The sequence below is a fragment of the Austrofundulus limnaeus genome, unplaced genomic scaffold (assembly GCF_001266775.1).
Source record: "Austrofundulus limnaeus strain Quisiro unplaced genomic scaffold, Austrofundulus_limnaeus-1.0 Scaffold1263, whole genome shotgun sequence".
Lineage (NCBI taxonomy): Eukaryota > Metazoa > Chordata > Actinopteri > Cyprinodontiformes > Rivulidae > Austrofundulus > Austrofundulus limnaeus.
In genome coordinates, this window is record NW_013953665.1 from 50,297 (window position 1) to 62,847 (window position 12,551).

At 38.7% G+C, this 12,551-nt stretch overlaps 2 protein-coding genes across 7 annotated transcripts in view; both read right to left on the bottom strand.

The window, feature by feature from the left end:
- Window positions 1-1,387, bottom strand: part of stard9 (StAR-related lipid transfer (START) domain containing 9) — a 51,453-nt gene extending 50,066 nt beyond the window's left edge. For 2 of the 6 annotated variants that reach the window (XM_014031502.1, XM_014031501.1), the window contains exon 1: window positions 1,044-1,377. In XM_014031502.1, coding sequence (XP_013886956.1) covers window positions 1,044-1,090 — 47 coding nt within the window. In that variant the 5' untranslated portion in view covers window positions 1,091-1,377. Of the gene's footprint in view, window positions 1-1,043 lie in introns of all 6 variants that reach the window. The other 4 variants (XM_014031504.1, XM_014031505.1, XM_014031506.1 and 1 more) reach the window with 4 other exon arrangements.
- A 1,565-nt stretch (window positions 1,388-2,952) lies between these two features.
- cdan1 (codanin 1) overlaps window positions 2,953-12,551 on the bottom strand; it is a gene marked incomplete at its 5' end in the record, with an annotated part of 11,791 nt that continues 2,192 nt past the window's right edge. Inside the window, 9 exon segments of the mRNA XM_014031508.1 lie at window positions 2,953-3,633; window positions 3,731-3,838; window positions 4,719-4,930; window positions 9,572-9,635; window positions 9,719-9,826; window positions 9,969-10,195; window positions 10,413-10,491; window positions 10,574-10,637; window positions 10,818-10,967. Coding sequence (XP_013886962.1) covers window positions 3,514-3,633; window positions 3,731-3,838; window positions 4,719-4,930; window positions 9,572-9,635; window positions 9,719-9,826; window positions 9,969-10,195; window positions 10,413-10,491; window positions 10,574-10,637; window positions 10,818-10,967 — 1,132 coding nt within the window.

Genomic DNA, 12,551 nt, shown 5'->3' on the forward strand with positions numbered 1-12,551 from the left:
TCCACCCTCTGACTGCTGCAGGGGCGTGTCTTAGAGAGAGGCTTTTATACCAGAACACAGCCGCTCTGACGAAACTGTGGAGAAACACGTCACCGTGGAGAGCCGTTAACCAATATGCAAATTAGCCTGCAGTACCACTGCTCTACCCATATGAGCAGCAAAAACACGTTTTTAGACCAAATATTACAGATTTGAACAAATACACACAAAAACATCAAAATTAGCACAGAAACAGTACTATATAACATTTTAGACACATTCTAGACAGTTTATCAGCTTAAAAAGGTTAATTTTGGGGTAAGTTAGTCTTTAAAATTAATTCATATCGGTTTACTCAACATTGTCTCGTCTGTCATGAGATATTGGGCAGAGTTGACTCCAACAGGTAATAAAGTTTTAACAAAGGTTTTGCATAATCTGTTTGCTTATAGAGCATTGGTTGAGGATGACTCTCTGCTACCTTTTTTTTATTATTTTTTGTAGCTCTATATCTGTAAAAGTAACTTGAGTCATCTGTAGTTTTGTGCTTGCAGAGGTTGATTAGTTCTGACAATCATCTTGAATTGACTCCTAAAGTTAATATGTTGTAGATCTATATCTATAAATTACTTTCTGAAAGTTTCATATCCAGTAGTTCATGAGATGTTTTGCTAACAGACAGAAAGACTGAGAGGCCAAAACAGTATCTACAGCCTTTCAGAGTGGGACAAAAATAAACCCCATTATGATTATGTTAGAGATTATTTAACATAACTAAAGCTTTTCGTTTTCAGAACCACAGCTGACAGTAATTATTAAATCATGTGCACCATTTGAAGACTTTCTTTCTTCAAATAAGCTGTCCAGCTAGCATTAACAGTACATTAGATAAAGTAGAAACAAATAAAAAATAAATTCCCAACATCTGACAGCAGTCAAAACCCCCACCACGCACTACACAATGTTTTACAGAGAGGAAAAACAAGTAAAAGCTTTTCAAAAACTAACAATGTTGACATGTTAGCTAGTAGAAGCAATAAGCTAACAACAACAACAAAACTTACCTTGAGTTCAGAGGACGGACACGAACGGCAACTTTAACATTTGCCATGTCTTGTTGAGGATTTTACTCACAACTCACCGCTCCGCTGAGTCGGAACTGGAGAGAAAGTAACGTTTCACCCGCACACATAATGAGGAAATGTTTTTTTTTTTTTTTTTACATGGATAAAGTGAGTGGAAACTGTTCCACGGCTCGAGACCCCTGCAGTCACAGCTCGAACTGCCCGCGCGACCAACTCTCCTCGCGGAGGTCTGAAGCTTCCCTCCGGCCGGAAGAGAGGGAGGAGAGGCGGCTTCACTCCTCCCTTTAAGACACATTTGAATCTGTTCTGTACGTCTGTTAGGATTTGAACCAGCACAGTTTAAACTGTCTCTGTGTGGAAGTCGATTTCTTCAGGAGGATGAGGGCCAGGGAGCAAAAAATGTTTGATAATCTGAGAATACTATCAGAATTCTGACCTTAATCTGAGAATTTTAGTTAGAATTCTACCATACTTAGAAAATACAATTATCTTCAATTTAAGGCTTAGTCTCAGTAAAGAGGTAATGTCTCAAAATTATGGGATACCAAGTCATAAATGTAAGATGGTATGTCCAGTGTTTCCCAAAGTTGGGGTCCGGACCCAAAGTGGGGTCCCGAAACATCAGGGTGGGGTCCTGAAAAGATTTTCTGAATTAATGGTATTTTTGCCTTAGTTGTTACAAAGGAGTGAGGTTAGTGTATTTAAAATGTATAAATGTAAAATAATAAATATTGTTACTATGCCCATGTTTAGTTGACCAGAAACAAATGTTTATCATCCAAAAATAGTTGGGGGCACAGGTCTCTGCTACTGATATTTGTGGGTCAAAAGCTGAAAAGTTTTGGAACCAGTGCACTTTGGTTCCCAAAGTTGGGCTTGGAACCCAATTATGGGTCATGAAGCACCTTGGATAATCTCCAGAAATCAATTTAAAGGGTAATAAAATAATTGCTGATGTAATATTTTCCCTATAACTATTATAAAATCACAAAATAAGTATTTATATTTGTGTACAAGCTGTTTAGATTGTCAAAAATCCTCTGTTTTTAGGGTTATTAACAAAGTTTGTGTACTCAGAACCAGTYATATTTGGGGTCACAAGTTTTTGCCATGAATATTTTGTGGATCAGAAGATAAAAAGTTTGGGAACCACTGAGGTAGACCATCTCAATCATAATATGAAATTCATCATTTTAATATGGTAACTCATATTAAGTCACTTTAGAAACCGTCTAAATGAAATGAAATTTAATAACAGATACTCAATTACAACAGAAGACATAAATCAGCTATGACCTACACTACTATGTAATTTTTTGAGTTAACTCATATTTCTGATATACAGTAATTTTGAGATAGAATCACAACAAAGATAAACTAGTTAACATTTTGAAATATCTCATTATTGTGCAATCCTGTTAAAATTTTGGGAAAGCATTTTCTCAACTCTGCTAGAGCACATATATACTTTCTGCGACATATGAAACTATTATGTAATCACAGTATGTGGACATATCGCAGTTAAGTTACAAAATCAGAATTCTGATAGGAACTTATTCATGTGAGAGATATGAAGTCATGAGACTGAGTCAAAATGAAAATATATTCTCATTTCTGCTAAAACCTTAATGAGATCCTAAAATACTGAGATAAGTCTTTAGATAAGTCATAATTGAATTATCTCATACATATAAAATAGGTCAAAACTAAGTAATTCACAGTTGTGACTTGGATCTTTTTTTTCTTTTTGCTCATGTTGGAAATGAGTTTCCTGTTATTTCTGCAAAATCGAACGCATGAGTTTTTCAAATACAAACCTGAAATGTTTATTTTTTTCTTCATTTAATTATACCAGACATAAAAAAAATAAACACTTAATTACACCTGATAATGCACATCCAAATAAATCTTTATTACATTAATTCATTTTGTATCGTCATAAAATTTCTATTTAAAAATTGCAACGTCGTTCAACATGAACAAAAACAATCACAAATGCAGCTCTGCATTTATGGGCTAAACATGCTCTCACTAGTTATGCGGTCAAAGGCAGTATGTGAAAGTGCTACACTTTAATAAAGACAATGTTTTTTTTATCTCACTGGTCTGAAATCCATAAAAATAATCTGTATGTTTAATTTAAGCTTTAGTCGATGGTTGTGTCTGTTAAACTGAATATTAAAATCACTGATTATAAACAAATTTTCCAAAACGTCACAATCCTCTGATCCAGCTTGTTTACAAGGAGAAACTCTGATTTCTGTTTGTCACTGGCACCTCAGCTGATGAGCAGAGAAAACTGTCAATTCACAAGTGAAAACAAAATAGTTGATTTGAAAGAGTTTTTGGTAGATTATAGAGAAAAACATTAAGTCTTTTTTCGTGGGAGAGAAAAAAAGCGTGTAGACAAAGACACTGTGGTGATCAGACTCTGGTGTTGGTACTGTAGTCATGTTGCGCCCTCTACTGTCTGATGTGAAACCTGCAGTGTGTCGATGCACTTCAGCTCAGTCCGAGGCACCAGGAGGTTTTTACTCTGTGATTGCAGCTGGAAATTCTCTATCAGCTCCTGGTGAGGTGAAAAATAACAGGGATGGTCAAAGAAATCAAATCACAACTAAAAGAGACACTTTCAAAAGAACACACGATGAAAGGTAAAAACTCACTGCTGGCAAGGCCAGGTCCGTTAGTTTCTTCCAGTGAGACAGAACCTCTTCCTCACTCAGGAGTCCTTTGTCCACCAGCTTTCGAATCAGGAACAGGTAGTTTGTCTTCTAAAACATATAATCAAAGATGAAAATGAAGTTGCTCAATGAAAACACGTCAATTTTGTAAAATCTTACATTTTTCGACAAAAGTTTTTGCGCTGAGATGAGGTGGTTTTTCGGCCGTATCGAAATTGGTGTATTTTGCAAAACTGCAATGGAAACATTTTTTTCGCATCACGAGAGTCACGTGATCAAGAACCGGCTGTTTTTACTGGCGAAAAAGACGACGAAGAAGAAGATAACAGGAAGTAGAAATAGTAGTAAAATCACCGAAGTAGTAAAAGAAAGTAGTAAACTCACGACTACAATTTCCCAAAAACACAGCGTACCGTGTAAGTATAAGGGGCTTGTCACTGGAAAGCCTCGATAAGACGCCAACGTCTCCTCTGATGATGAACGCTAGTGTCGTGGTAGCAATATGCTGTGTGTTTACATCCATTACCGCCATGTTTGTAATGACTTATCACGAGAACAAACGTATTCACGCGTGACTTTAATAGCATTTCTTACTTAATAGAAACATCACAGTTGTGAAACTGTGTTTTTTTTCGACATTAACAGAATATCGACAAAGTTTTGCGCACATTTGCAATGGAAACGCAGCTACACTTTAAAGAACCAGGATGAAACACCCCTGTCTTAGACACAACCCCATTCCGATGACCACCACAGTCAACCAACTGTAGAAAACACCAATGCTTGTGATTCAGTTTTACAAACAAGGTGCTAAAGTCTGGTGGATGTAGATGACTGGTTCTCAGCCTTCATCTGTGATGCCTTATCGATTTACGGACGTGTAGTGAGGGGTGAGAGGAAACAAAACATGTCAGTCTTGTTAACGTGTTAATGCACCTGCATTAGTTAGATCAGCAAGTGTTGGACAAACCTCCATGTCACTGGCCTTCAGCACAGCAGTGATGGTGAGAGGGGTGAAGAGCTGATGAAGTGGGGCGGACAAATGGCAGCGTCTCCTCCACAGCTCAGCAAGCTGCTCCAGCAGTTCAGACACAGGAGGCTCTGACCCTGGGCCGGGACCCACAGCGACCCCATCATGTTCGCCACACCACAACAAAGACCGTACTGGCAGCTCTCCAGACGCTAAACAGACACACACAACTTTCAGACTGGCAGAAAACATTTAAGAACAACTGCATCAGAGAGAAAGTACAAACAAGAAGTACAACCACAAAATGGGACATTGTGCAAATTGTAAATAAAAAACAGAATGCTATCATTTGCAAATCCTCTGCATCCTTAGTTTAATCACAATAAAACAAAGTAAACTTATCAACTATCAACTATTTTAACTAATACCGTGTACCATTATTTAAAGGGGGGAATTCTGTATTTTCCAAGAAGATAGATCAATTCTATACCACAATCAAGTAACTATTGTAGGGGTCACCTCGAGTGAAGAAACAAGATTTACTGCCTCGAAGCAGGCCTCGGACAGGCCTGACGAGAGGACAGGAACTCTGTCACAAACTATTTAGGCCATGACAGGTCATTTCAACCTAGAAGAGAATTTCTCAGTTCTCTTAATCAGATAATGGACAGAATAATTTCTTCTGTTAGTGATTCATTTGTTGTTTAACTAAGAATGTTTATGCATTTGTTAAATCATATAATGACTCTCACAAAGAAAGTGGAATCACTTCTACTCTTTTATCGTGCCTAAAAGATTAAGTAATGGTATAAAAAAAATCACAGAGAAAACCATTACCATGTTTTCATTGTGTTTTTATATAAATCACTGTTTTTATTTTACTGGAAACACAGTAATATGATTGTGAGTTTTTCTTGAGAAAATCTTTCATTTATCTGGACCAACAAATGGTTCAGACTGATTACTTAAACAGAAATGTTAATTAATCATTATAAATGTTTTACAGTGATTTCTCTTAGAGTCTATCAGAGGAAAAGCTAGAAAAGAGGTTATCATATTCTGTTAAAAAACAACCACAGAATTTGACCTTGGTTGGCGCCTGGCTGGCAAAGTCTTTATCTTTCTTCCTTTTCTCCGACTCATTCTAAGCCTGAGGGCGGAACCAAAGTCGTCCGCTTCTATTACTAACACGGACGCCTTTGTGTGACGGAACACTTCTTCCTGGATGCCGAACTGGGAAGGAAGGCTGAGTTTTCTCTTCGGAGAAACCAGCTTGGCCCGTTAGGTCTTGCCCATACGCCAATTAGGGGGATCTAACGGCCAGGACAGAGGCAAGTCGCCTACTGTCCCACTTGAGATTACAAGTCTTTAAGTGTTTTCAACTCCCGCGGGGAGATTTTATTTTGAAAGGAGGAACCGGATGCATCAGCTTGAATCTTTCTGGCGAAGATCGAAGCAGACGAAAGTTGCCTAAAATAACACTTTTCGCCGAGGAATAGTGAGCGGGCCGGTCAAAACGTTCCCTGACTGATCGGAGGTGAGACAGTGTCTACCCAGGGTTTGGTTAAGAAACCAGCAACAGGTAACGCTGTCGTGTTCCGGGTGACGTGTCATGTGGAGATCGGAGCGCAGAGAGGACGTGCTGATCTGGTTGTAACACTTAACAAAATAAGAGTAGTAAAATACTAACCTTATTTTCATCCTTTCCTCTATTCTTTATTATGCCAAAACTTAAGCTAAAGAGTGCCAGTAAATTGTTTGGTTGTTAACATCAGAACTGACGTTTACTGTTCTATATATGAGTAATCTGAGTTGGATGTGAATTAAAATTCGGACGTGAGTTTTATCTCATTTAACTTTGAAGCTTGTTATAGGAAAACCACAATCAGGTATACTTATGATCTGTTCAATTTGTGTAAATAAATGATTGCATAGTCTTTTATGAATCAACTTGAACTTGTCTGAACGTTCCCTTATTGTGTCACTTTTCACTTTGCACAGTCAAGATATTAATGTAATGAGAAAATACCTTGGCAAAACTTTCCTCATAACCTTGTTATGAGAGATATGTAGAAAGGCTTATTTCACCATAAGCCTACCTCCTACACTATGTTACCTTCAGTTCATTTATGTTGTGTATATAAAAATAAATCTAAATGCCTTGAAATTGGTCTTTCTTTTTAAAAGCCTCCTACCGTTCCTAACACTCCCACTTCAGCACAGTTTCAAACAATGTTTCGGGAGGTTGTTCTGTGGGGCGGGAGCTCAGCTGTGAACTGAGCTCCAGGGAGGAGCTAGGTACAAATAGGCGGTGCTTTGTACCAGCAAGTGTTTAGGCAGCTCCATATGTCCACCACAGGAAATTCAAGGATTTCTCAAACATGCATGAATGAGTCAAAGCAACACTCTGGGTATGTTTTTGTTGCAAGAATGACATCATAACATGATATAAAGCTCAAAAAATTGATTTTATATTATACCCTCCCCCTTTAAAACTGGACAGCAAGTTGGTCAGTTTAGTGTCCAACTCATCTACAACAAAGCTATACTGCTGTGGTAAGTAGCTGAGCATTTTCCTGCTGAAAAACACTGTCTGAATGGGAGCATTTGTTGTTCTAAAACCTGTTTATACTTTTAAACGCCTGTTTCAGGGGTCTGCAACCTGCGGCTCTGGGGCCATGTGGCTCTTTGGTCCCCCTGCCCCCCCTTTGAAAAATGAGACCAAACATAACAGAATCTTTATTTTTTTTTTTGGTTTGTTTTTTTGTACTCAGTCTCAATAGAAATCAATTCTACTAATACAAAAAGTAAAATGTGTTAGCTCATGCTAGGCTGTTGTTTACTTAATCCAACTTCTTTCTATGATCTTTCTCCTAAATCTTTCAGAATTAACTTATAATTTAAAGACTACATAATAAGAATTAGGAAAAAAATGTGCTTGAATAGTTCAGTTTATGAAATTTGGTATAAACTATACAAAATATTTTTCTTGTTTACATGAATATGGTCTTTTCATTTGTCCTGAAGTCTAAAAATTATAATAAATAATAAAACTCACAATACATTTTTTTTGTTTTATAATGTTTCCTCCTGGCCGTAAACTTTCCCGAAAAGGCCCACAGACCAGCAGTTGACAATCACAGTCATAGCTTGTTTTGCGGCTCTGGACACATTTTATTAATGAGCCATGGAGCAGAAATGACTCTTTTGATCGTAAAGGTTTGAAAGAAACCTTACAGACAACTACTTCCTGAGCCAACAGAGTGATGTTCATAACGGAGTCTGATGTTTTTCATGCAGCGTCATTCAAGAGCATGAAGTTCACCAGTACAGTTTTAACTTTCAGACTTGACCTGGGCACAGACATTTCACCAGATTTTTCAACTCTTAATTGTATTATGAACTACAGGATGTTCAAAGTCTTCCTGATTTTCTGTTGAGGATTATTATTCTGAAATTATTCCACTCTTTTTAGACACAGTTTTTGGCAGAATTATGAGAGATTTAGCCTCTGAAATTATTTTTTTATACAAAGTCCTTTTACTGACCTGTTGCCAGTTAATGTAACTAGTTACAAAATGCTCCTCCAGCTGTTTCTTATTAAGTACACTTACTTTTACAGCCTTTTGTTTTGCTTGGCCCATATTGCGTTGCTGAATACCATTCATACACCAATGGGGCACATACTGGTGTGTGAATGAAGACACTAGCTATGTTTACATGTGCAAAATTCTTAGATCGGATTGTATTCGGATTAAATAATCTGAATGTATCGTTTACATGGGCACAATCCGATCATTACGAGTGTTTACATGCACCAGGCTTTTATTCAGAATAGAAGCACTGACATGTGCAGTTGCTAACTCTCCCTAAAAAAAACCCACAGAAAAATGTTCTACTTTCGTCATGAAGATAAACAAATAGCTTCTGAGTGCTCAGAATTACAACGCAAGGTAACGCAACGAGATTTTTAAAATTATTATTACGAGATTAAAGTTGTAATTTTATGAGAATAAAGTCAGAATATACAACTTTAAACTCGTAATATTACGACTTTAATCTCATAAAATTACGACTTTAATCTCGTAATATCACAACTTTATTTTTATATGACTTTAATGTCGTAATATCATGACTTTTTTCTTGTAATTTAAATTTTTTTTAAAAATCTTGTTGTGTGGCCCTAATAGCTACTCCATCGTACAGAATGGACCTGCGACAGGTTTTAACAAGGTGGAGACGTTACTGCACTCTCTGGTTCAGCTGCAAGTGAAGCGCGGACATTTATTTTTTTCTTTTTTGCGAAGCGACGCAGGCTGCGTGTCTTCCTTCTTTATTGAATGAGAAAACGGGTGGAAATAGTGCTGCTGTCCCTCCCTCCTCAAAAGAGCAGAAACCGATGGATGAAAGTCAGCAGACATGCGCAGTCAGGTCAGTTTTCCACAATCAGAATGAGATTATCAGATTAATTGTTTACATGCACGTCATTCGGATTATCAATTGGCATAAACCACTCCTCTCATTCTGATTACAAATTCATTTGGATCGAGCTGAATCAGATCAGAATAATCCGAATGGGCTGTTTACATGACGCATTTTTATTCCGAATGGCCGTTTAATCCGATTACTTATGTCCATGTAAACGTAACTAATGAGGGGATCAATGTCTTGCCCAGGGACACTTCAAAACGTAACTACATACTGGTGAAATTGAACCTCCAGCTTTCCTGTTTGAGGATGGCTGCTTCAACCACAGAGCCACAGCTGCCTTTACACAATAACCCAGCTATTTTTTTTAAACATGCAATGTTAGGTTATAGTTATAAAGGCTTAAATCAATCACAGTCTCTTACCCAGCTTGCAGGCCAGAAGCACAGTACAGTTCAGAAGCATCTGCTCCGACGTAACCAACAAAAACTAAACAAAGAAATAAAAAACAAAGAGTGTGATTCATACAGTCAAAATCCAGCACAGGTGTTTAGTTCACACTTTTGTTGTACCTTTCTGCAAGCCAGCGTGTCTTCGACTCTTTGCAGCAGACTTTTGAGCTGAGAGCCAGTCAGCAGCTCCTCGTCAGTCCTGGGGCCCACAGCAATGCTCAGCAACTCCTGCATTTCAAATTAAGTCAGACAGATATTCAATTTATTAATGTTTGTATAGAAAAGTCAACGAAAGACAAATGTAAAGGATGCAACTGGGGCACGTGGTGTAGCAGCTTAAGAGTGTAATCTAACAAAAGATAAGTTGTACCTTAATCTCAATGAGGATGTCTGAGGGTTTTGAAGTGTTGTGTTTACAGAGAGGAGGACATGACAGCGGTCCATCACTTCCTTGTTTCTTCTTGGGAGTCGTTGACTCTTCAGAGTTCACCAGTTCAGCCACAACCCCGTCCACGTCCACTGAGTCTGAAGCCACAGGGCTGCCGAGACCCTTCATCACACGATCACACCTGCTCTTCCACTCTCGCCTCACAAGAGCTTCACAGTGAGAAAAGGACATGATTTTCTTTTTATGTTTTTATATAGTTCGACTTAGTGTAAGAACTCACCAGCACCGGCCTTAACTTATTTATATGATCATATAACAGAATGTTTTTTCTGTCAGGTTTGTAATGCTAAAATAAACCATAGAGCTAACCCAAAAGTTACCTCCCTGAGCCAAAAATCACTCTTCCCTGGAGCTGTAACTATTTACCTGTGATGTTGGCAGACAGCCAGCCACATGCTTTTTCAGCAGCAAGACGTTTGGTGATGTTTTCAGAAGTAACCAAGACCTGGAGAGACAAGAATTCAATGTTCCACTCATTTTAACTTGTTCATGTTTTTGATACAGTAAGTTGTTGATCTTGAAATGACCATAGGTGTAGTCTCAGCAGGGAGCAGTATACGTATGGCTTCAGGACTCTTCTCATTGCAGTATCTAAAGACAGGAAAGAGATTGTTCCATCATCACTAACAGTGTGTGCTTCAAAGTAACATCTTCACAACAATCAGTCATTTAGTCACATATACTGTATGTACATGCAGTCATTACAATCTCTCCTGTATATCTATTGGCTCTGGATGAACAGAAAATCATTTATAGAAGCTGATGTTGTACCTAGTGGCTTTAGCCAAGGCCTCCAGACCAGCCTCACACAGCTGAGCACAGATGGACTCGTTCAGTTTGGAAGAACTTGTGTTTGGCGACTCCAGTCCATCCCTCAGCATCTTCTCTCCTCGGTCCACCAGCTCTTGTACCAACGTAGCTCTGTTTGAAACACCCCAAACAAACAGGACTCGTGTCAGACAGACAGAAAGAGGAATTCATTCTAACAAACATCTAAAATCTGCTGCAGAAGTGAGAAAACTGCAGCACTGCTGGAAAAGAATGACACCATTTCTGTTCTCGCAGAAAGTAGGAGACTTCTTGAAGCTTGTTCTCAACACATTATCTAGGCAGAACTTCTTATAGTTGTGGTGTCCAACAACTATAGCGTGATTGGTCAGAAGGTTTGAAGTGGGCGTGTTCAATGCAGAAAAGCAGAAATGTTAACGTTCCAGTTATACGAGAACTTACGACGAGTTCTGCACTTGGCTTTCTCATGAAACATGTAATGTTATGGTCTGAACAAAAAACTGGCTCAGTTCTTGCAGAATATGCAGCAAGCTTTTATCTGATAATAATAATTATATTCTGAGCATGCAAAGATGGATCATTTCTCAAGATGATTTTCAACATTTTATTGTATTTAATACTGTTATCATCATTAAGGGTTATATATGATATGAACAGATATCTTTTGGTCTACACTATTTTAAAAAAGGTCAAGATTTTATTGTTTCTTTGTTTTTATTTAATTTTTCTACCTGGATTATTGAGATGCATCAGGACGTTGTTAAAGTTTGCTTTGTGAAACGTTGGTTTTTCTTGCCAGTTTTAGCCAGGCAACTCTGTAAATGTGATTTTTTTTTTTATCTCAATGAGTTTTTCTCTCATAATAAAGAAAAGCTTAACTGTTGCACTGATTTTAAAAATGCTGTTAGGGAAGAATTACACTGGAGCTGTCATAAAGAGAGCTCTCGTGCATGTGTCAAAACGCAGCTCCAGAATTACAGAAACTAAATTCAGAAGGATTTGAGACACTGTGACAACTCTGGGTCAAATAGATGCAGATATGTTTGGGCTTCTTCCCAAGACAACACTATTTTTGCACTGTGCAAACAATGAGGTAAAAGCGATCACATCCATTTGTTTACTACTAAAGATCCAAATATGGTCCTTCCAAACTTGTCCACGTCTTTTTATAGCCAAAAATGTCAATAAATACACATGGTTTTAGTATAGCTCTAAAACAGAGATTCTTAACCCATGGGCCCATGAGCGCCACCTGGAGGGCCTCAAAAGAAAAACAGTTTTTAACTTTGGGTGGCAGAGGGCCGTGGGACCGCATTGTTCTATTTCGTGTAAGCTCCGCCCTCTAAGGCTATCGCAGATGGGTACCCCCGCGCGCGCTCGCGCATTCTGAAGAGCCAATAGTCTACGCCCACGTCACGTGGGCCCCACCTAGGTCCGTATAAAAGGGGAGGACGGACCTGTGCTCGGCTCCCCTTTTTTCTTCAGCCTTCGAGAGCTATAGCTACGCTACTCCTACCTACAAGATGCCTGGGAAAGCGAAGATCTGCCCCGTCTGCGACACCGGCTACATGCTGTCCACCGACCTGCACGTCTCGTGCGAGGGATGCCTCGGCCCCGCGCACGCCAACCAGGCTCTGGCGGACGAGCCGGCGTGCCGGGCTTGCAAGAAGTTGTCGGTGGAAGAGAGGCAGCGGCGGGCTGAGCTTTTCGCTGAAC